The sequence below is a fragment of the Salarias fasciatus genome, chromosome 6 (genome assembly GCF_902148845.1).
Source record: "Salarias fasciatus chromosome 6, fSalaFa1.1, whole genome shotgun sequence".
NCBI classification, from domain to species: Eukaryota; Metazoa; Chordata; class Actinopteri; order Blenniiformes; family Blenniidae; genus Salarias; species Salarias fasciatus.
The window spans coordinates 27520653-27542586 of NC_043750.1; the positions used below are offsets into that span (position 1 = coordinate 27520653).

At 41.4% G+C, this 21934-nt stretch overlaps 1 protein-coding gene across 3 annotated transcripts; it reads right to left on the reverse strand.

Moving 5' to 3' along the window:
• Window positions 1-232: 232 nt before the first annotated feature.
• Window positions 233-21315, reverse strand: LOC115390252 (von Willebrand factor A domain-containing protein 7-like). Of its 3 annotated transcripts, XM_030094039.1 has the most exons (19): window positions 21168-21277; window positions 18296-18364; window positions 17779-17965; window positions 15598-15805; window positions 15427-15512; window positions 15258-15351; window positions 13685-13813; window positions 13117-13303; window positions 12647-12816; window positions 10925-11037; window positions 10185-10301; window positions 9834-10046; window positions 9549-9687; window positions 7325-7477; window positions 7149-7241; window positions 6860-6969; window positions 5216-5380; window positions 4786-5085; window positions 233-3275 (listed from the first exon to the last, which is right to left on the reverse strand). In XM_030094039.1, the coding sequence occupies exons 3-19, from the start codon at window positions 17950-17952 to the stop codon at window positions 2778-2780; spliced, it is 2949 nt and encodes a 982-aa protein (XP_029949899.1). In that variant the 5' UTR covers window positions 17953-17965; window positions 18296-18364; window positions 21168-21277; the 3' UTR covers window positions 233-2777. The 3 variants fall into 3 exon arrangements, with proteins under 3 accessions (XP_029949899.1, XP_029949900.1, XP_029949898.1); XM_030094040.1 differs by lacking the exons at window positions 18296-18364; window positions 21168-21277 and adding an exon at window positions 19960-20074; XM_030094038.1 differs by lacking the exon at window positions 18296-18364 and having other exon boundaries at window positions 234-3275; window positions 21168-21315.
• Between the last annotated feature and the right edge of the window lie 619 nt (window positions 21316-21934).

A 21934-nucleotide genomic window follows, 5' to 3' on the forward strand; every position in this document is an offset into this window, starting at 1 on the left:
TCAAGTCTAAACTCGGTCTGTAAGTCAGTGTAAATGTTTGAATGTTCTCACTTGAATGACTATGGCCATTCAGGGTGTGTGTGTGTGTGTGTGTGTGTGTGTGTGTGTGTGTGTGTGTGTGTGTGTGTGTGTGTGTGTGTTTTCTTGCTTGGTGCCTCCAAACAGGCAAGGGGAGACGTAATTATTGAATGCAAGACAGTAAAGCTGAAAGTAAAAACAAAGACAACAACAATGATGCCAATGACAACAACACACACGCACCTCTACAGGATTGGAGTTATTTTATCAATATAACACGTAAAGCAATGACTTATATCGCAAACTTTGTACTCTGTCAGTGTTTCTCAATTTTCTATTGTAAAGAGAAGTGAAGAGAAAAATATTGAATGCCAGGGGAGGGTAAGCTATTATGCATATGAATAAATAGACAAGAAAATAAATGAATAAATTCAGAAGGAAATAAGAAATAAAATCAATATTACCTTGACTAATCAATCATGTATTGTCTTATATTGTCAGAATAGTAAATTGTATCTTGGACAATGTCTAATTAATTCAAATTAAGTGTATAAATCCACACTGAGTAAAGCATATCTATTTTATAGTTTAATGAAAGACAGTTACAGGCATTATTGTTTTTTAGTGGTGTTATTTTTGACCGTCCTTCACCAGATACCACTCCCATTTCCCACAAATGTTCAGTGTGTCAAGTCATTCCAGAGAAACTGGGACACTGATAATCATTGCTGGAGATTAAACTCAGCTCAGATGAATTCAGGTACTTTGAACCGCTGCTACACAGTCCGGTAGCCATCAAAACCTAAAAGATGAATGTGCAAGCAATAAAACAATAAAAATACAATGAAACAATAAAAACGATAAGCAACAATAGTAATGGCTGGTAATGGTATAATCTGTTATTTGTCTTCTGCAGAAGTATACACTACATGAAAACAGGGATTTTTCTTAGAAAGACCTCTCTAATTTGCTTTGAAATTGTCCAGTTTTGCACTTTTTTTCCTCTTCTAACTACTTAGAAACATGATTCGAACGTGTGATGTTAAACAGTCGTTCACATGACCGTTCCAGGAAGAAAACACTGCGATTTTTCATATTTCCAGTGTGGAAACACAGATAGCCTGTATAAGATGGGTGGGGCCGCGCACCAGGGGAAGGTGTCGACAGATTCAGCTTTGCTCAGTGACAGTTTTGTGCCAAAACGAAAGGTACACTGATAGCTTGATAACTGGAACCACAACTATTCTCTGTGCAGGCGGAGCACACCCAGTCTAATTTGTCTGACAGGCACAGTGCGCACACCACACCAAAACCTCACAAGCAGGTTTTCAGAGTGTTAGTGTATTGTTTGTTGTATGTTTTTTTGCTACACAATATAGTCTTACACCGTGGATGCCACTTTGACATCATGGAAGACGATATGATGGACGGGGAGAGGCTGAACTGCATGTCAGCAGGTAATGCAACAGAGCGCACAGGGAGAGAACACAGCACCGGGCTGTACAGCTCTGTCCTTAAATGCGAGTATTTGCCTCCTGTTTATACATGTTTTGGCTACAATTTATTCAGTCCCATTAAAGATACACAAAATCACCCATGAAACAGGTACATTTAATTTAAACATTTTCCTTCCTCCTCTTCCTCCTCATGCACTTGGAATGCTGGTTTTGAGGTGGGAGCCTGAGGAGAGCCATCCTCTGCTGGTCTGGTCACTCAAGGGCCACCTGCCAGGGTTTTGTGTCATCAGGATTTACATGCCAACATGATCATGATTCAATCAGGTGAAACTAGTTAATTTCACAAGCAAACAGTGAAAATGCATTTCAGCACAAGTGTTTCTGATTTCATTGCCATTACACAGTTTACTCATGTTGTGATCTGTCCACACCACTCATCTTTTTATGCTAGGTTTAAATATAGGTTACTACAGTTTCCTCCTGGGAGAAGTTTTGACCTCCTGCAGCTGCTGTCTTAGTCCATGGTGATGTCGAGGGGAAATTGCATAGCGCGTCTGCCTGCGGTGCTTTTAAAGGCGATGAGAGCTGTTCATTTGATTGATCACGATTACAGTTGGCTGTGTTAAACCCTGTCGCGCCTTCTCTCCTCCCTCTTTGCCACTTGCGCCGGTGGGAGGGACAGAGGCGTGGATGCGCCGCTCTGCGCCAGACTGCGCTGTTTACAAAAATTGCAAAAATGTTCTGGACACACCCTGTTCACAGGGCGTGAGCAGGGGCAGAGCAGACGTGCCTGGTCTACTAAAACAGAGCCCTGTTATTCTATTCATTACATTTTTAGTGTCATAATTTGTTTTTTTATCTTGAAACAGACCAAACTTTATTTGTTATTGAAGCAATGTTTTTATTTCATTTAGGCTATTCTTTTTACAGTGCATGTTTTCAACAAAAGCATGCAACCATTTTGCAAGTTCACAGAGCAAGTTAACACACAATTACAAGTCATCTGGACATAACTACGTGCTGCCCTCACTGTAATGTATTTGTTTCTTCCAGTTTTTCATAAAGAATCTTTTTAAAAGAAGTTCTTTTTTTAAATATATATATAAAAGCAAAGCAGAAAACTCTCAGTAGTTACACTGTTGTGGGAAATATTGGCTATACAGTAAATCCATCAAGTGTTTAATGATTTTCCCTCCAAAATTAAGGTATTTTTAAATGATCATGAAGCAGTCATCCGAGAAACTTAATATATATTCCACTCCCGTATTATAACTGATGAAAGGATGGAGGTGATGTCCGAATTCATTTGTGTTTCCAAACGAGGGAAACCATAATACTGACCAAAAGACTGTATATATTGAGCTTGCGCCCTCCAGTGGAGTCGGTTACAGCTGGAGTTGTGGTTACAGCTGGTGTAGTGGGTACAGTGGTCATATTGGGTGTAGTTGTTGATGTAGTTGTTGTAGTGTTGGGGGCAGGTGTAGTCATCACCCTCGCCTGTCCCACACATCGCCCCACATTCCCCACCCCGTCCACAGCTGCCACTTCCACACTCTGTGAGCAGCATGAAGAGCTGTATGTAATCACTGTGACGTTCTCGCCCCCAGGTCCCACCTCCATGCTGGTATTCAGAGTACCATTCCCTTGGCGGAGGGACACGGTCACAATACCAGTGCCGTTGATGCCATCAGTGAGATTAGCGATGAACTCCCACTGGGTGGTGGCGCAGAGAGAGGAAGCAGCAGGGCAGATACCAGTTGTATTGACTATTTGGCACACAGGACTGGATATATCTGTGGCCTGAAAAGTAAAGAAAAGCAAAACAAAGGTTCAAACATAATTTCACATTCAATAAATGTAGTGCATGTTGAACGAATATCGTGTTTCTAGTTTTGAAATGCCAAATATTTAAAACAAGTCAGAAAACAAGGGATCCAGGTCTTTTTACAATTCACATGATATTATAATAATTACGTCAAAATAACTTTAAAATACACAATACTGAACAACTGATGTCACTATTTCTTCTTAAAAACGTTTTGGGATGAGAATCATTTCTCATAAGATGATTGTGAAAGTTCTGTCATATGTTAATCATACGATTAGCAATGTGCTAACAATGTGCAACATCCATCCATCCATCCATCCATCCATCCAGGGTGGGCCCTGGGCATGAGTGACATATTTGGTCACCGAATTGCTGTCCTCCAACAATGTTTTTTTTTTTTTTTTTTTTTTTCCTTGACAGGCTGTCCTGCGCCCTCTTGTGGGAGCATGGAAGGACCGCAGTCACGGCTGCTGGTTCATGTTTTAAGGCGGTGTGCTTCATCATTCTTCAATTACAGTGATAGTCAAGTTTAAATGCCCCCCAAGCGCATCCATTAAACAGCGCTGGTTGGTTTAATTTCATGTCATTCTTTTATACTGTTAATCAGTGACTGGTGGAATCTCTACTAAGACCCGCCTCCTTGTGGAGACTTTTCCAGAGCTCCAAGATATTTATCAGCTCTTTTAATGCAGATTATTTATTGAAAATGAAGCATTATTAGTATATTGTCCTTTCGTATTACAGCTTACTCTCATCTAACAGCACTGTGGGCATATTTTCAAAAGTTTTTACAAATATGTGGAAAATCATTTTATGTTAAAGCTTCAATCTTGTGAACAGACTTGAAGGAAGCAATGTTTTCCAGAACACAGGTGAAAACATGGCAGCAACAGTGAAAATAACATTACGATTTAGTTACATATTATAAAAATGTGATAAAAGTTTACTTTGAACTGCAAATGCAGATGTTGGTCACTACACGATAAAGGCTTAAACAGGAGACCTTTTAGTTATCTACTTGCTAAACACTTCTTTTTTATATGCTACACAGGGATTTTAAATGTATATACTTTTATTGCATATACTTTTTAATCTTTGATACATGTGTTGCTGTTCTTGTTGGTTGACGCCTTTCAACTATTCTGCAGCTGAAATGTACTCCACAAATAAAGTTGCCTTCCCTGTCTTTATAATTAAGAAATATCAAAATGATTTATTAGAAATACAAACCTACGACTTTCATCAAGTCTTCTTGTGCTCAGTTGGTTTAATTATTGAAAAAAACAAAAACAATAAATCAGAACTCTGGACCAACTTTGTAAATGTTGACTTCAATTACTGGTTTCGAAAATTAATATTTTCTATTGAAAAATATTGATTTGTCTAATTTTAGAGCCCATACATGACATTTATACTGAAAGACTTTTCATCTTTTAGACTTTGTAGTTTTGTTCCAATTTCAAACACACTGCATTTTCTTACCCGGGTTACCACTGAAAACCTGAGCACAGCAAAGTTGATGTCGGTGGCAGCTGCATTTTCGGCCTCGATGGTGACGGTCACGTCGGTCCCTGATTCGGCGCTGGCCGGCACGGTTAAGGTCACCGTGCCGTTGGCCTCACCTCCACTGCCTGATGCAATGGTGACACTGTTGGGTGCAGTGGTGTCATAGCTGCGGTCATTGCTGACTTGCAATGAGAATGTCCCGCTTTCACTGGAGGACACAGTGAAAGGGAAGGAGAGAGAGGAACCTGGCTCGATGTTGCTGCTGTTAGCTTGAGCCTGCAAAGGTGGAGATAGAAGTGGAAGAGGAGAGGAGATTAAATTCACCAAGTGTTTCATCAAACGACATAAAAATGGGAGAAACACACTTCAACAGTCAAATAACATTAATTCAAAAAAATATACCCACAGTAATAGAAAGGCTGGAAGTCTTAAGCTGAGTGGAGGCTTGTCTCTGGAATCTGTCAGATGTGGTCCTGGAGGTGGAGCTGCCGTCCTCACCTATGAGGCGAACCACAAATTCTCCTGCAGGGACTTCTCTGAATCTTACCAGGTAGTCGTTGCTTCCCAATGACTAAGGAAAGCAAAAATGAAAAAGAATACTGGCTTACGATGAGGCTTTCTTCTGATGAATGGCACCCATTAACAAGGTGGATCAAATAATTAAGACGGTTATTAAAGTTTGACAGGATAGTTTTCATGATTTTTTAAGAAAATCAGCCCTGCCTTGAGATACTTGAATCATACGTTATAGTTACTCATACAATGCTTTATCATGTTAATAGGGATGTCCTGATCCGATCACATGATTGGAAATTGGGGCTGATCACATGGCTTCTCGGAATTGGCCGTCTCAGGGCCTCCATAATGGTCAAAAAGCTGTTTGGGCTGTATGAATGCCCATGGTAGCATCAATATAGCATCCCGGGGCTCTTACTGGGCATAAGACTTCTGCCCTGTCTTGAGGAATGCTCAATTGACAGCCATAGCACTTGAGCTTTACAAGCTGAACAGGATGTAAACCCGACAGCATCTATGGGAAAAGGTCAACGTCTGGCCCGAGAGTGACACCCATAACATCTGGATGCCACCTCAGGCATCATGGGCTGATAGACAAAGCGTGTACCTCATTCATACATTTTGCTGAGCTAATTGCCAATAAAAATGCAGTCTGGCATGGCACCCATGTTGCCAAGGGGTCACAGGAAGAAGCTGACACCAGTCAGAGCCTCCTTGAGAAAGTCGACACCAGGTCCTGGCTCCCAACTGTGCCATTGCAACTTCATCAAGTCTGCTGATATAGCTCCCACATACACCTTCAGGGTACATGGAGGCTGACATCCATTCAGAGGAGACTGTAAGAAATCCAAGACCACAGGGATCAAGCAAAGTGTGGGCTCCCTGAGGATGTTGCACCACTTAACAACTTTCCACCTATTATTGTACTGCAGCTGGGTGGACGGAAACTCTGACATTCACAATGGTTAACCTGATAGGGTCCATACAGGTGCTCAGCAGCAATTTGGGAGCCAAGTGGACAGTGGGTCAGTTCCTCTGATTTGAGCACCACCCTGGCAAAAAAAAAAAGACCCCAAATTGTGTGCACAGGCCACCCCTGGGTGGAGGCACCACTCTCCTGGTGGAGGACTCCAATGGAAAAGGGTTCAGGCCAATACATGGCCTGCAGGCTGGGTTGTAGTGCCTCACTGATTTTGGGCCATAGACTGACCAACAGTGTCACTCACCACACAGGGTTGGTGCCAAAAAGCCAGAGGAAAGGTGTGCCAACATGGCTTTCACCAACACAGCTAAAGCTAATACCAACCGTGCAGCCAACAGCCACAGTCGACCTAAACAAGCTGAGGGAAGGGAACATTCCGTACTTTCAGAACTGCCTTCTGGCAGTCAGTGGGGATGAGCTAGAACTTCAAGCAAACATCAAGCAGTTGCATGAACATTCATCAAAATTGCTGCATATCAACGTAGGTGTAGTTTCCAACATGACAGGAGCATATATTTGTTTCACTGACTTCAATGTGTGGCTGCTACATACCTGTACCGACCCATTGATCTCTGACATACTTGAGCTGTCAAAGAGAGTCACATTTGTGACTGTTGCTGAGTCACTTCCCGTCAAAGTGACCAGGAGAGTCACATTTTTTCCTGAAAGTGAAGATATAAGAGGTACTGAATTTATTGTGATGAAAATGTATGTTCAATACAAAAAGCCTGTTATTATTTCAATTTGCTGCTTCTTTTAGTCTTTCAATTCCATTGAGGAAAATGGAAGAATTTTCTTTTGTATTGTTTTGATCATGATGATAAACATTATCAGTTCCAACCAGTAGGAGGACGTCCATCCAAAAAGTTCAGACCACCGTGGGCTCCCTCTCGTTCTTCCACAACGTCATAGACAAAATTCACTGAACTTTGACCTAATGTGCAGAAAAGAAAATTTAGTTTAGCAAATTAAAAAGAAAGATTTTTCTACTAAGTGAAATCTTATGATACTACTAACCTGTGACCTTAACAATGTATGGACTACTAGAGGTAACATTGATTTCCCACAATCCGGTGTCATTAGTGCTGTTCAGGCTTATGCGGCGAAGGTTTCCCACAGTGGAGAAAGTTGCCAAAGGACCACTGGGTTCAGATGAATTCTGTGTTACTCCTAAATGAATCACAAAAAAGGTCAGGAAAAAAATTGCTCTGACCCTACCTGATGAAACCCTTCTTATCCTTATTCTGGTATTTATCCATGCAGATCTTTTCGCAAGACTTATGCTCATTTTAATCTCCACTGCAGGCTGGTAAAACATATTCATGGCAAACTTTAAATGCTGACAATGCCAAAGTTTTTCCTTGGTTTGAGTGCAACAAAATGTAGATACACAATAAAATTATACACATTTAATGCATATCCTGCAATATCTACTATTTTATCACAAAAAATCAGAGAATTTATCAAAAAAAAAAAGAAAAACTGGAAATTTAATTTTCTAGATTGTTCTTATTCTTCCCTCTTGCAATTCTCTTTCTGGAAGACTTCAACCGTCTGCAGCACAGTGGCACTTAGTTCATCACTAGTGCACCTTCCATAGCCAAAAGCCTGAGTATTATGTTTTATGTACTGTCTTCCTGTTCGGTTCTGTGGCTCTTTTGTGAAGCACTTTGGGTACCTTTTGGTTTTTGTAAAGAGCTCTTAGAGGGTGGACCCAAATGAAACCGGAATTTTGTTGTAACTTTTTATTTCTTACCTTTCAAAATAAAACACCACCATCACCTTCAAAATAATCTCCATTCACATTAATGCAATGCTCCAGCCATGTATCCCACTTCACAAATGTGTCGGCAAATCCGTGCGTAATTATGCCTTTAAGGGCCAGCTGCGTCTTGGACCTCCTCCATGTCTGCAAACTGCTGTCCCTTCAGCTCCTTCTTCAACTTGGGGAACAAGAAAAAGTCACACGGGGCTAGATCTGGCGAATAAGGCGGCTGAGGGAGGAGAGTCATCCCATTCTTCATCAAGAACTGCGTGACGCACAGAGCCTTGTGCGCTGGCGCATTGTTGTGGTGGATCCACCAGTCTCCACTCCGCCACAACGCAGGCCGCTTCCTTCTCACATCCTCACAGAGCCACCTTAGGACTTCGATGTAGTAGTCCTGATTTACAGTTTGACCTGGCGGGACAAACTCACTGTGGACGATACCCTGGACATCGAAAAAGCAGATCAGCATTGTTTTAATGGCTGAGCGGACCTGACATGCTTTCTTTGGCCGTGGGGATCCATGGTGTTTCCATTGGCTCGACTGCTGTTTGGTCTCTGGATCATACCCATAGCACCACGTCTCGTCCCTGGTGATGACTTTCGACAACAGCCCAGCATCATCCTCCAGCTGCCGTTTGATCTGCCGGCACGCGTCCACACGAGTCTCCTTCTGCTCCAGTGTGAGCAGGCGCGGCACTATTTAGGCAGAGACCTGGTGCAGCCCCAAATCCTGACTTATGATCCTTCGGCAGGAACTCCAGGAGAGCCCCGTCAGATCAACCACCTCTCCAATGCTACTGCGTCGATCTGCCATAACAGCCGCTTCAATTTCCCCGACAATTTCAGCTGTGCGGGAGGTGGAGGATCGTCCTGATTTGGGCTGATCCTCAATGGACATCTGGCCCTTCTTAAACTGCCCGAACCACTCATAGACCTGAGTCTTCCCCAGAGCATCATACTTGTCGGCGTGCTGCAACAAGGTGAGTGTTTCTGCTGCTGTTTTTCCAAGCAAAAAGCAAAATTTAATGTTCGCGTGCTGCTCTAGCTTTCCAGTCAATGTCACCATTTTGGAAAAATCGCAGTGGGGGGCGTCACTCTTACTATAAACAGTGTGTGACAGACGTCAGTGTCACTCTGGGATCTTAGATTTTTTCACAGATATGCATGAGGCTTACCTGTAGCACATCTGACGGCCAAAAGTCGAAACTCATTATTATTAGTATTTTATGACCAACTTCCGGTTTCATTTGGGTTCACCCTCGTATAAATACAATTTGACTAATAAATTGATTACATATTAATCCCACATATTCCTTAGAAATTCACATTTTAACGAGTGGAGGCCAAGTTATATTTCCACATTTAATCGAACACACAACAGAGAAGAAACAAAGAAATAAACTTCTGCAAGTGGACTTCAAAAAGGTTAGTTTAAAAAAAATACATAATGTGGAAGATGTGTTTGGACTGAACCTGTTGAACTGGTGAGTCCGAAGGTGAGAGATGCCTGCACTCCTGTTATGTAAATGATAATGTTTCTGATCGATGCATCAATAGCAAAAGGGAAATTTTCAGAACGTCCTGGATCAACTGTTGCTTGGAAAACAGTCACCTGGAAAAAAATAATGAACAAAAACAATCAGGAGAAGAGGATGATGAGGTCTGGGATTTAGATAATCATATTTGCATAAAATTGATTAGATGGTATGCAAGCATGTCAGTCCAGTGATCTCCTAAAGCTTTTCCTTGATGTCTCACCACAGCGTTGGCTGATAGGTCTTCTATAACAGCAGTGGCCTGAGTAAGATCTAACTTGCTGACCTCGATGGTCTGACCCCCAGAGGCCCGGGCTAAGTCCCGGTATAGCTCAGTCTGTGCCTGGGTCAAGCTACGTGTCAATGGATTTTGACCATCACTTTGGCGGCGGCGGCGACGCCGAGCAGGAAACACATCTGTCAACATGAAAGTTACCTGAAATTACAATGACAGATGATTAGTGTTTTTTTTAATGCTTTTGACACACACACACACACACACACACACACACACACACACACACACACACACAAAAAAAAATCTTTGTTGCTATAACGTTGATAGAGAACTTACCACAGACTTTGTACTCTCTATTAGTGCTGTGACGGTGTTTCTCAGACTTATGTCTTTTGCAGGAGCATCAGTGAAGAGGAAAATGTCGGATGCCAGTGGAGCAGCAGTTAGAGCAAGCTTTCAGTCATATGAAAAAGCAAGAGAAACTGTTATCTTGTTTGTCTCTTTAAGTTTTCTGTTATCTTATGCCATTTGTTCTATAAAACCAGAATAAAAATGAATGATAGGTTTATATAAAAGTATATGTAAGTAACTTAGGTAAGCTATAAGTTTGTCTGCTGAAACTTGTGATATTTATGGAATACAATCACTTGCCAATTGCCTCCCATTGCTTTGTTCTGGATTCATTTGCTCAATATTTGTAGATGCATGTATCTTTTTTCTTATCTCTTTTGTTTTAGCATGGCAACCAGCTCTGCATTCTTGCAAGTCTCCTTTAGTTCACTCATTTTTATTTGTTCATTTGTTTACATTAAGTTCCTTATTGGTGTCATCATTACCAAGACTCTTTTGTGGCAGTTTTTCATTATATTTGCAAAAGCCTTATATTAAATATTCAGAAAAGAGGAAAATAAAGTACTTTGCATAATAACAATTTTCCATCTGATTTTTAGGTTGGTTTTATCAAACCAGGGTTGTAGCAGGTTTTTGGGTTTTTTTTTTTTTTTTTTTTTTTTTGGTCATCAACAGAGAGTCAAGCAGCTGTTACAGATCAGAGATCATCTTCAAACTGCACTCACTCGTAGTCCAGACAGACTTAGTTCTGGGTTGTCTCCTCCTCCCGTTGCAGTGAGTCTATTGATACTGGCTTTGAAGTCATCTGGGTCTGTTGTCCTCAACAAAGGTCCAAAACCTGGGCAGGATATATGCGCACACACACACGTTTGTACTTCTACAGTTGTGAGGACACTCATTGACATAATGCATTTCCTGGCCCCTTACCCTAACCTTAACCAACAAAAATTAATGCCTCACCCTAACCCATATCCTAAATCTAACCAAAACCTAATTCTAACCCTAACCCAAAAATCAAGTCTTAACCTTAAAAAAGGTCTGGCGAAATATGAGGACCAGCAAAAATGTCCTCACTTTGCAAAAATGTCCTCACTCTGTTGGTTAAAAATTCATTCTGGTCCTCACAACTGAGTATCTAAGGGTGCTTTCACACCTACTAGTCCGCTAGAGTGGTTCGGTTCGGACATAAATTATTCATAAACGTCGCAGCTGTCAACGAGTTGGGTTAGCATTCACACCACTTGTTTTTGCAGATGAACTATCCACTATGACCCTCCAGCACCTTGGTGGCGCTGTTCACACAATAGTGTGTTTTGGGTGACAGAAGTGAACCCTGATTGGCCAGCATGTGTGACGTAATGCGCCGCGCGGCTTGCTATGGAAGCCTCCGCCGACCAAAAAGCCTTCTCCACAACAGAGCGGACAGGACCGAGGCTGGTCAACATTTACACCAGCAGCGGACCGCACTGACACCGCACCGAGACCGCCTTCTCGAGGAGCTAAACTAACTGGTCCGCTTTTACACCAGCGCATACGAACCGAACCTGCAGGAGTTGGGGACTCTAGTCTGCTTCAAGCGGACCAAATGCTGTAGGTGTGAAAGCACCCTAAGAACACTCACACACACCTAAACCCACACCCACACATTTGGAAGCTTCGAGATATTTGCCTTTCTATAAGGACACAGCATATGTTTGGCCAGTATCTTTAGCAATAGGCTGATAACGTAAGCAGTGACGTGCAGGCAGGGCCAGCAGGGCTAGTACTGCAAACCCTGTCATGAATGATTTTTTTACTCCGTAATTAAAATGTCATTCTAAAATGTGCCTGGAGTAAATTACTTGTTCAGTTCGCAACTTTATCAAAAAAAAAAAAAAAAAACAATAGTTGTATTTAGTAGAGCTCAAATTTTCTATGTCCTAACACATTGCAGCTTGTCCCTCTGCTGGGGCAGCCGGGCTTGGACAGCTGTAGTTTCATTCGCTGGCCTTGGATCCAAGCTGGATGGTATTGGGTTATGCAACATTGAGTGAGCTGCTTGAGGCGGGGCCTTTCAGCTGAGCTTCACTGATTGGTCGATGGGCAGTTGTGTGATCGTGTCTGTTTTTCTAAAGATGATGGTGGCTGAATTAACAGAGAGGCTGGCAGATACAGATGTTCTTAACTCTCTCTTGAGCAGATTGGTGCTGCTATTGAGCTGTTATATGCTTCTGGTGTTACTTCTGGTATGTGCATTGTAAAGTGGGAAGAGAGGGAAGATGATCTGGTGGTGTCTTGGTGCATTGTGCTTGTTGATCAGCAGTCTTATAAGTACTGTTAAGTCCTGCAGTGACATTGATTTAGGATTGTGTATGTATTGTAGGGGATGTATTGGTATATTTTGTTCCTGCTGGACCTGACTGAAACACCACCGTGCCGTACTGCATATAAGGTTCTTAGTCACACACCTGGGTCATTGAAAGGTACCAGAATGTATAGAGAAGGCTCCTCTGGTGTTCCTGTCCTGCTGTCAATAATCCGAAAAGTAACGTCCCTGACTGCAGCGATGTCATCGCTCATACTGCCGGTGGTGTCAATCACAAAACACAGTGCAGAGGACTGGGACAGACCCATGAATCTGACGGAACATGAGGGACAAGATGTTTTAAATGGTTATTTAAGATATGAATACCTCATAATTTGAACAATTTCAACAACATGAAAGTCTTGCTGGAAAATTTGAAGTAATGAAATCTGTTCATTTTAAGCCATGGCTTGGAGTGGCTATACACTCAACCTCCAACATTGCTGGATAACTCATTGTACTCACTGGTGTATTTTTTTTTCTTTTTTATACTGTTTACTCTCAGTAAGTCATTGTACCTTCATGATCTAAACCACTGTCTGAGTGTAAAACATGACTGAACAATTTCAATACCGCAGAAAGTTCCTGTCTCCAACCGCTACTCTGATGTCTTCCAGTAACTCCAATGTGGCATCAAGTGCCAGATCTGCTGCTTCCAGGTGAAGGAAACCATGGTTGGAGTTTCGTGTATCCTTATTGATACCGCCCACAGGATCCTCATCACTTGTTTTATCAAAAGACCCGCCATGGCTGCATTTACCTTAGAAGAGAGACAATATAAACCACATTGACAGGTTTGATAAGTTATAGCTCAGTTAGATTAAAGGCAATAGTTTAAAGACATTACATCAAGAAATACATCATGGAGAAGGACTTCAACAAGGAAAAATTATATATGCATTTTTATATCACAGGTCCATGACTTCTAAGATTGTATTGCTGAGCTTTTTACATGATGAATGGAATGCAACATCACAATCAGTGCGACTCTGGAATAGTTTTTGCTAAATTTCCCAACAACCAGCCAATAGAATGCATCAAGACACACTTATTAATCAGCTACCTAAACAACCAGCAGTCACCTTCGAAACAAATTACAAACCAAAACATTGACAAAATGAGCACAAACAGAAATATCTACCTGCAGGTTTATCATTAGAGAAAGGTTCGAAGTAACCGGACGTTACAAGCTGTTGTGTTATCACTTCAGGCAATATGTTGTCTGTACAATCATTTCCTATGCAGCTCCTGCAGGTTGGAACATTCATACCTACAAAAACAACAACAAAAAAAAGAAAATCAGCACAGAAGTTACAATCGGACTATCAAAACTTTAAGAAATTAAAGGATCGTAAAATGCTGCAAATATGAACATTAAAATGACATTTTGCAAACATCGATACCTGCACCTGCAGCACATACTGTATGTATACATACAAAACACATTCATAAATCCATCCAGAGTAATAAAATGTGACAAAATTAGAGACAAACACAATGGAAGCAGTTTTTCTCAGGTGTGATGGGGTGCTGGTCGGGCCAGCCAAAGTTAGTGAGGCTTAAGTGAAGACCCAGACAAACAAGTTCAAAAGAACCCCATGTAACAGGAACAGAAATTGCCTACTCTGTCTGGACAAACATTTGGGCCATCTCTGAGGTGGTGTTCACCAGCGGTCACCCAGCGGCTGGGTAGCTCACATGTTGTGGTCAAGCACAAGCCAAACAAGTTATGTGGGGAAGCCTAAGATGATCCTCCACTTGCAAAGTCCAACATGGGGAGTGGGGCATTGCCCACATAGTTTAAAGGAACAGGGGGTAAAGTTTGGACTGTTGTTTGTGCTTATGCACCAAACACCAGCTCAGAATATTTGACTTACTAGAAGAAAGTGAGCGAGGTTCTGGAAATGGCACAGTTAACAAACTCCATGGTTGTTCTGGACAACTTCAACAACACTCATATTGGTCATGACTGGGTGATCTGGAAGGCAGCCTGCATGGCCTGAACCTGAAAGATGAGTTGTTCTTGGACTTCTGTGCTTGCTATCAGTTGTCTTCACGAAACAACTCATTCAAATTGAAGGATGCTCATAAATGTGCTTGGTACCAGAGCTCCATGGGTCTGATGTTGGATTTGCTTTCCAGAGGCTTGTTGGTGTTTGCCATGGGAACAACTGAGGGACATGTTGATAGACTTTAGCTTTCTGGGACTATGAAGCTGTCAAAGCATAGTTTTAGTTCCTGATTGACACAGGGAGACTCCAGACTCGGCAGACAGGTACTGGCAATCTAAAAGGCCCAAGCTGGCCTCAGCAAGACCATTTGATCTAGAATGAGTATTTTGTGAGGAGGTGAAGGGCACACTTTGAGTATTGTACCGTCGTGAGAGAGGTTAGTTTTGCCCTACTGATGACGTGTTGTTGCAATAGTAATGCAGTTCAGTAGCGCTGTTCAATTTTCTTCTGCTGGCAATTCTCCTTACTTTGACCAGAATACACACATTTTTTACAAAATATAGTATTATTGAAATGTTTGGCGATAATTGATTGTCCAGATATTACATTGAAACCATGTCAGGATACCAATATTAATATTTAATTGGTTTTTACCACAATTTGCTTTGAACGTTTTGTGATGATTGGCTTTGCTTCGTGTACGTACCGTACTTCACAAAATTGTGTGTGAGTGCATTGTGCTTCCAGGCTAGATAGTCTTACCAGCCAGGTTTTCCAGAGGCTGGTCACGTCTGATGAGTGTGCTATAAGGAGTGGTTTTTCCAAGCTCCACCCAGTTACTGTGACTGTAGAAATCCTGCATGAACAGAATTCATTTGTCAAATTATTACTGGTTCTATTCTCCTTAATAACAGCAAATCATTGTCCTCACCTGAAGGGTGTGACATATTTCTCCAAGAGTCTCCCTTCCAACTTCAAAGTTTCCATTTTGCACATTAGCCTTCACATTTTCCAAATCTAAACAGAAACATGTAAATAATAATGTAATTAAATACATATTAAATCACAAACGTTCTCGTCCTCTGTTACATCTGAGGTGTACCTGCTGTGATGATATTCCGACCTTCCTGGAAGGCTTCATTGTCAAAATGATGTGCTGCTGAGAAGGCGAAGAAGAAATCCACAAGTGAATTTCGTCTGTGAATGGTCTTAATGGCAGTTTGGAAGTCGTCAGTAGAGAGAGGAGAAGTGGAGCTTGGATCAGTGGAACAAGCCCTTTGGACGGCGTTCACTGACAGGCTGTTATCAATCTAAAGATAAAAGACGTGTTAATAGAATAAGGACAATAAGTACAACTCAGTAGCCTATAAACATACTAAGATTATTTCAGGTAAAAAACATATTTTGCCCTGTACCATTTTTTTCTGTATTTGATCTTTTTTTTTTCTTTTAATCATTATTATGTTTATTAGATTGAAGTAAGTTGTCTTTAATCTGAGGAAAATGTTTTGGATACTGGCAGAACATGACTAAAATCTTCTGACTCCATCTTATTATTATAACAAGAGAAATAGTTGTCATTATTATTCTTAATTTATGTAGCACTGGTAGTAGAAGTTATTGAATATTAGGTTGCACACAGACAATCTGTCAAGGGTTTGCTCAGCTTTCACCCATAGATTACTCACATTAGTTCCAACAGTCTGCAACCTTCAACTGGATACACTGGTATAGCAGGCGGATGGAAAGTTATATATGACTACCAGCTATTTCTATAGTGGACAGAAAAAGTGCCATAAATTGCTAAATATTCCATGTGACAAATATATTACGATAAGTTCCATAAATTGTCAAAACACTACCTGACTTCCTACCTACCTAACTATTCACATATTCAGTGACTGGTGATGAAAGGTCATGTGGTGGAATAAGAAAGTTGCAGATTATGGTCAGTTGTCCAAGGGTTAAAGGGCAACGCCGGCTTTTTGACACCTGAACCTTATTTATAGGTGTGTGCATGCTCATATACTCAGACAAACATCGTGCAGCTCGGAGTCCTCCAGAAGTTATTTAGATCCAACCAATTTAGCGGGGGCCACGGTAAGGGAGCTTCAGCGCGGGACATAATCTCTGCAAAATCGCTCATTTCAGCTATATTTCTTCATCCATCGCCAGTGTTATCATAAAGTCAGCTCATCTACTGTCTTCAGGTGGGTCAGCTGACAGTTTTCGCTAACTTAGCCACAATTAGCTCGGATGGGAACGTGGCAGAGCTCCTCTTCCCAGCAGAAAGGCACTCTGAGTCGGCCTCAGCTGTCACGGCGCCCGGGCGTCTGACTCGCCGGGAGGCTGTAGGTCCGGTGCCCAGCGGAGGCGCACTGCGTGCCACTGCAGTGCCTCTCTGCTGGGGAGAGGAGCTCTGCCACGTTCCCATCCGAGCTAATTGTGGCTAAGTTAGCGAAAACTGTCAGCTGACCCACCTGAAGACGGTAGACGAGCTGACTTTATAACACTGGCGATGGATGAAGAAATGTAGCCGAAATGAGCAATTTTGCAGAGATTATGTCCCGCACTGAAGCTCCCTTGCCGTGGCCCCCGCTAAATCGGTTGGATCTAAATAACTTCTGGAGGACTCCGAGCTGCATGATGTTTTTCTGAGTGAGTATATGAGCATGCACACACCTAGAAATAAGGTCCAGGTGTCAAAAAAACCGGAGTTGCCCTTTAAAATATGGACAAATATTTAAGGCCTGGAAATGCATGAGAGTTAATACAATGTACATGTCATGGGCTGGGTGTTATGTCACTGTAAGGGGGATTGAGTTTGTTCTGGATCATTGAGGCATTCTTCCTCCAGGAAACAGGTGTTTAGTGCAATGCATTGAGGCAGTAGCTTCAGATATGTTGTAGCTAACAGTCACACAGTGAGGAGAACAAAGAGGAAAAGTCTTATGCAGGGTAAAAGTGAATGTAACTATTGCTTATAGCGGTACAGTAATGGATTTCTTGAGTTATTTGGAAAAGTAGGGACATTATAGCAAAAATGCAAAATTAAAAAAATGTAATATTTGTTTGTGAAACTGTATTGTTATGTTACACGTTATCATTGCCCTACATAGCTTAAATGGGGATAGATAGAGCAATAGATATTCTTTATTGTATGCTCCAGTAATTCATCATCCATAACTGCTGTAAAAAGTTAAACATATCCAAGCATTAAGAACACCGGTCATCACATAAGTGTATGTAAAGCAATGCTGATATCAGGTAATTAAGATCTTACGGTAAGTGTGAAATCCCCAGCAGCAATGTCGCGGCAGACCTCGGCAGTCTTTCTGAGGATCGCCCTCACAGTGATGTCTTGATGAGTGACTGATGACCCAAAATTTGGATTGAAACTGTGACTGAGGCCTGGAAGTAACAGCACCACCAGGAACACGGCCGCCTGTCTTATCATGATGATGGAGCGCCTTCCAGTAGAGAGAACAGGGGGAAAAAAAAGAAAAGTATTTATGGAATCTGACTGTTTTTCTTGTTAAACCTGTTTGATTCAATCTGATTCACTGGAACAACACAATGGATTTTCTGAAAAGGTAATCCACTGAGAGTGAGTCAGAGCAGCTCAGACAAACAGAACAAGGAAATTATGAGCTTGAGATTGCGAGAACCAAACGATAATCATGACGATTAGACATCACCACATGACTCTTTACACAATGACTAACACATCACACAAGAGCTTGTTTGTACTGCCAGGCTCACACATTAATTACAAACCAATTATCCTGGTGAATGCTTACCGGAAGGTTTCCCTTGTTCCGTTGAGTAATAGGTCTCCAATTTGGCATGAATGGCCAGACAGGTCAAAACTAAAATAAAAGTTAGGTTTATAAATTTTGCAAGGGTTGAAAAAAAGATTTTGTTTTCTTTTTGCATATCTGTTTTATATTTACCACATCTACACAGATAGAATCAAAAAAAATAGTTTTACCTTCATGTATATTTGGCTTTTGAGTATCTGCAAGTGTTTGATTTGTGGTTGGATTGATGTTCTCTATGTTTTTCCCACTCATCCTCTGACTGTGAATACCAGAGAACACTTTGTCTTTTGCTTATTTCAATTCTTCCTGTCTAAGTAGAGATTTTATCTTCATTGCTCATGCCTGCTTCTGTTTTCTGCATATAATGAGACAGTTCACGTTACTGCTGAACTCCATGAGACAATTGTGTTGTAACTGGGGCTGTTTTCTCTTGGATGGTTATGACGAATGGAGGGCTGAAACTGCCATAATTTAAAAATAAATGCAGAAATATAAAAATGACTCAATGAACAAAGATCCCAATAAATTATACAATTTTTTTCATGAAAAAAAAAAGTGAATTTCTTTTGTCATTTTCAACTGTTTTAATGTAACTTTGTATTGATACTGCCTGCAGGCAGGTGCCCAGCCAATCCTCTGGCAGCAGGGCAACGGGGCATCTCACCCAACATCCGCAAGTTTCCGGGTCCATTTGGACATTCCCAATGCCACGCCACCCCAAGAGCGAGCCGAGGCACACACAAAGCAGTGCAAAATGCAAGAATGGAAATAATGAAGACATGAATCCATCCATCTATTTTCTACCGCTTGTCTTTTTGTGGGTCGCAGGTGGCTGGAGCCAATCCCAGCTGCTGTGGCGGGGTACACCCTGGACAGGTTGCCAGTCTGTCGCAGGGCTAATACATATAGACATATAACCATTCACACTCACCTAGGGGTGATTTAGGGTGACCAATTAACCTGACATGCATGTTTTTGTCCTGTGGAAGGAAGCCGGAGTACCAGGAGGGAACCCTCCTGGTACACACGGGGAGAACATGCAAACTCCACACAGAAATGCCTCGCGCCACGGGCTGTACTTGAAGCCAGGACCTTCTTGCTGTGAGGCAAGAGAATTAACCACTGCACCACCGTGTGGCCCTCATGAAGACACAAATGTGACAGTAAATTTTTGAAAAAAAGTTCCAGTAAATGAGAAAATAAATAAATTCTACAATGACAGTAGAAAACAGAAATGTGTACTTTGGAGAAAAGAAATTGTGAAAGTAAAACAACACAGAAAAAATGCAGGCATAAAAACAAAACAAAAAAAAAAAAGAGGAAAGAAATTTAAAAAAAAAAATCACCAAATAAATAAACTGAAAACAACAAGGAAAAGCAAATGAATGGGAACACATTAAAACATTATATCAATTTGGATTTGCAACAAATATTCAAACATAAATAAATGAAAGATCGTTCAAACTGTCCAAGGTCGACCAATTTAATACACCTAAGCAAAAAATACAAAGTGTATAAGCATGCACACATGTAGTATACTATACATGTGAGAATGGAAAAACAAAAGCACAAATACAGGTAAGTGCCATATTACTTCAGGGTCCTGTCTGGTCCTGTACCCTGTCTGTGTCCTTTTGCCTCACCTGTGTTTAGTTTTGCACCCTGTCTTCGTCTCCTTTGCTCCTGCTGCCGTGTCCCTCCCTGGTTTCCTGTGTCGTTCGTCTGATGTCCTTCACCTGTTGTCTTCTACCTGACCTCATGTTTCTACCCTGTTAACCAATCATGTCTCCTCTCGCTCCCCTGCACCAGTGCATTTTGTTTTATCTCAGCAGTTTGTCTGTGTTGGCTCATCTGTTCAGTTATACCTGCTACCTGCACCTGTTCCTGTTTTAATAATAATAATAATAATCATAAATGTTCCCCTTGGCAATATTTTCCATAAACATGGTATTAATTTTCACTGCTATGCGGATGACACCCGACTCTATCTCTCTAGTAAACTAAACTCCACTCTCCCACCCTCCTCCCTCACCCTCTGTATCTCCGAAATCAAATCCTGGTTCGCCTCAAATTTTCTGAAATTGAACAGTGATAAAACAGAACTTCTTCTTGTTGGCACCAAGCCCACACTTTCCAAATCTAACAGGTTTTCCCTCACAATTGACAGCTCCACAGTGTCCCCCTCCCCTCAGGTTAAGAGTCTGGGTGTCGTCCTTGACAGCTCACTTTCTTTCCACTCCCACATTAATAACATCACTCGGTCTGCATACTTCCAGTTATGCAATATAGATCGTCTCCACCCCTCTCTCACCCCTCAGACCACTACCATCCTGTTACGCGGCCTCGTCACCTCCCGCCTCGACTACTGCAACTCACTCCTCTTTGGTGCCCCCCACAAATCCCTCCATAAGCTCCAACTGGTCCAAAACTCACCAGCTTCACCAAAACCCCCTCCTTTCACCACATCACCCCTGTCCTCCAGCAGCTCCATTGGCTCCCTGTCAAAGTCCGGATCATTTTCAAGATACTTGTGTTTGCTTTTAAAGCCATCCACAACCTTGACCTTGACAGTAAATACTGACATAACAAAATCAAGTGACATCCTAAACAATTCTATCAAATCTGAGGTATGTATGCAGTAATATCATTTTTTAGATGCAGTTAATTTTTAATTTTTTGATGGAAAAAAAGTTCTATGCATGCCAGAATTAGAACACAATTACATTGAGGCACTTACATTTACGTCAAGTGTAACTAATGGTAAAGAAACACTGCAAAATTGAAGAACCTGTAACCACAAAGTATGATAAATTGAAATAAAACTTTCCAAAAAAATACAGTTGCACCTCACCTCTGTCTGCTCTGGTCTTTGTCTTCAGCTCAGTCCTGTTCAGATAGTTATGTGATTTTCTTTTAAACTCTTCAATGTGCAAGAGTTTGACCGTTGTCTCTGAGTAACTGTATCTGAAAGCCCTGAGTGTGTTTGACTGACTTGGAGGGTGGACTTTTATACTTTGTTGAGAGAAAGTCTGTATCCTCATTCTTTCTTTTCATGTATGAAATATGAATCACAGGTGAAATACCAGCAACTATTAGTGTGCATGCGTGTGTGCGTGTGTGTGTGTGTGTTTTTGTGACTTCCTCCTTGGTGTCTCTAAACAGACAATGCCAGACATAATGAGTAAAACTGAAAGTTAAAAAAAACAAAAACCCGTGATGCCAACAAGACACACAAACACGGAAAGAAAATTACAATAAAAACCAACTTGGCCACTCATGTATTCTATTGCACTGTCAGAATAGGAAGTTTTATCTTGTACAATATGTAAATCACTGAATAAATCTGCATTGAGCTAAACATGTTTTTATATTGTAAAGGAAGACAGTCAGAAGTGTGTTTGAGTTGTGTGTTGTTTTTGTTTATCCCTTCATTGGATATCACTCCCATTTCCCAGAAATGTTCACTGTGCCAAGTCATTTCTGAGAAACTCTGATCACTGGCAATCCTCACTGCAGGTCATACGAAGGTGACAATTATGTGCAGCCAGAGAGGCAACATTTTTGTTGATCAGCTGTTGGGTTACCTGGGCTGAAATACCTGTTTAATGCTCACCAGGG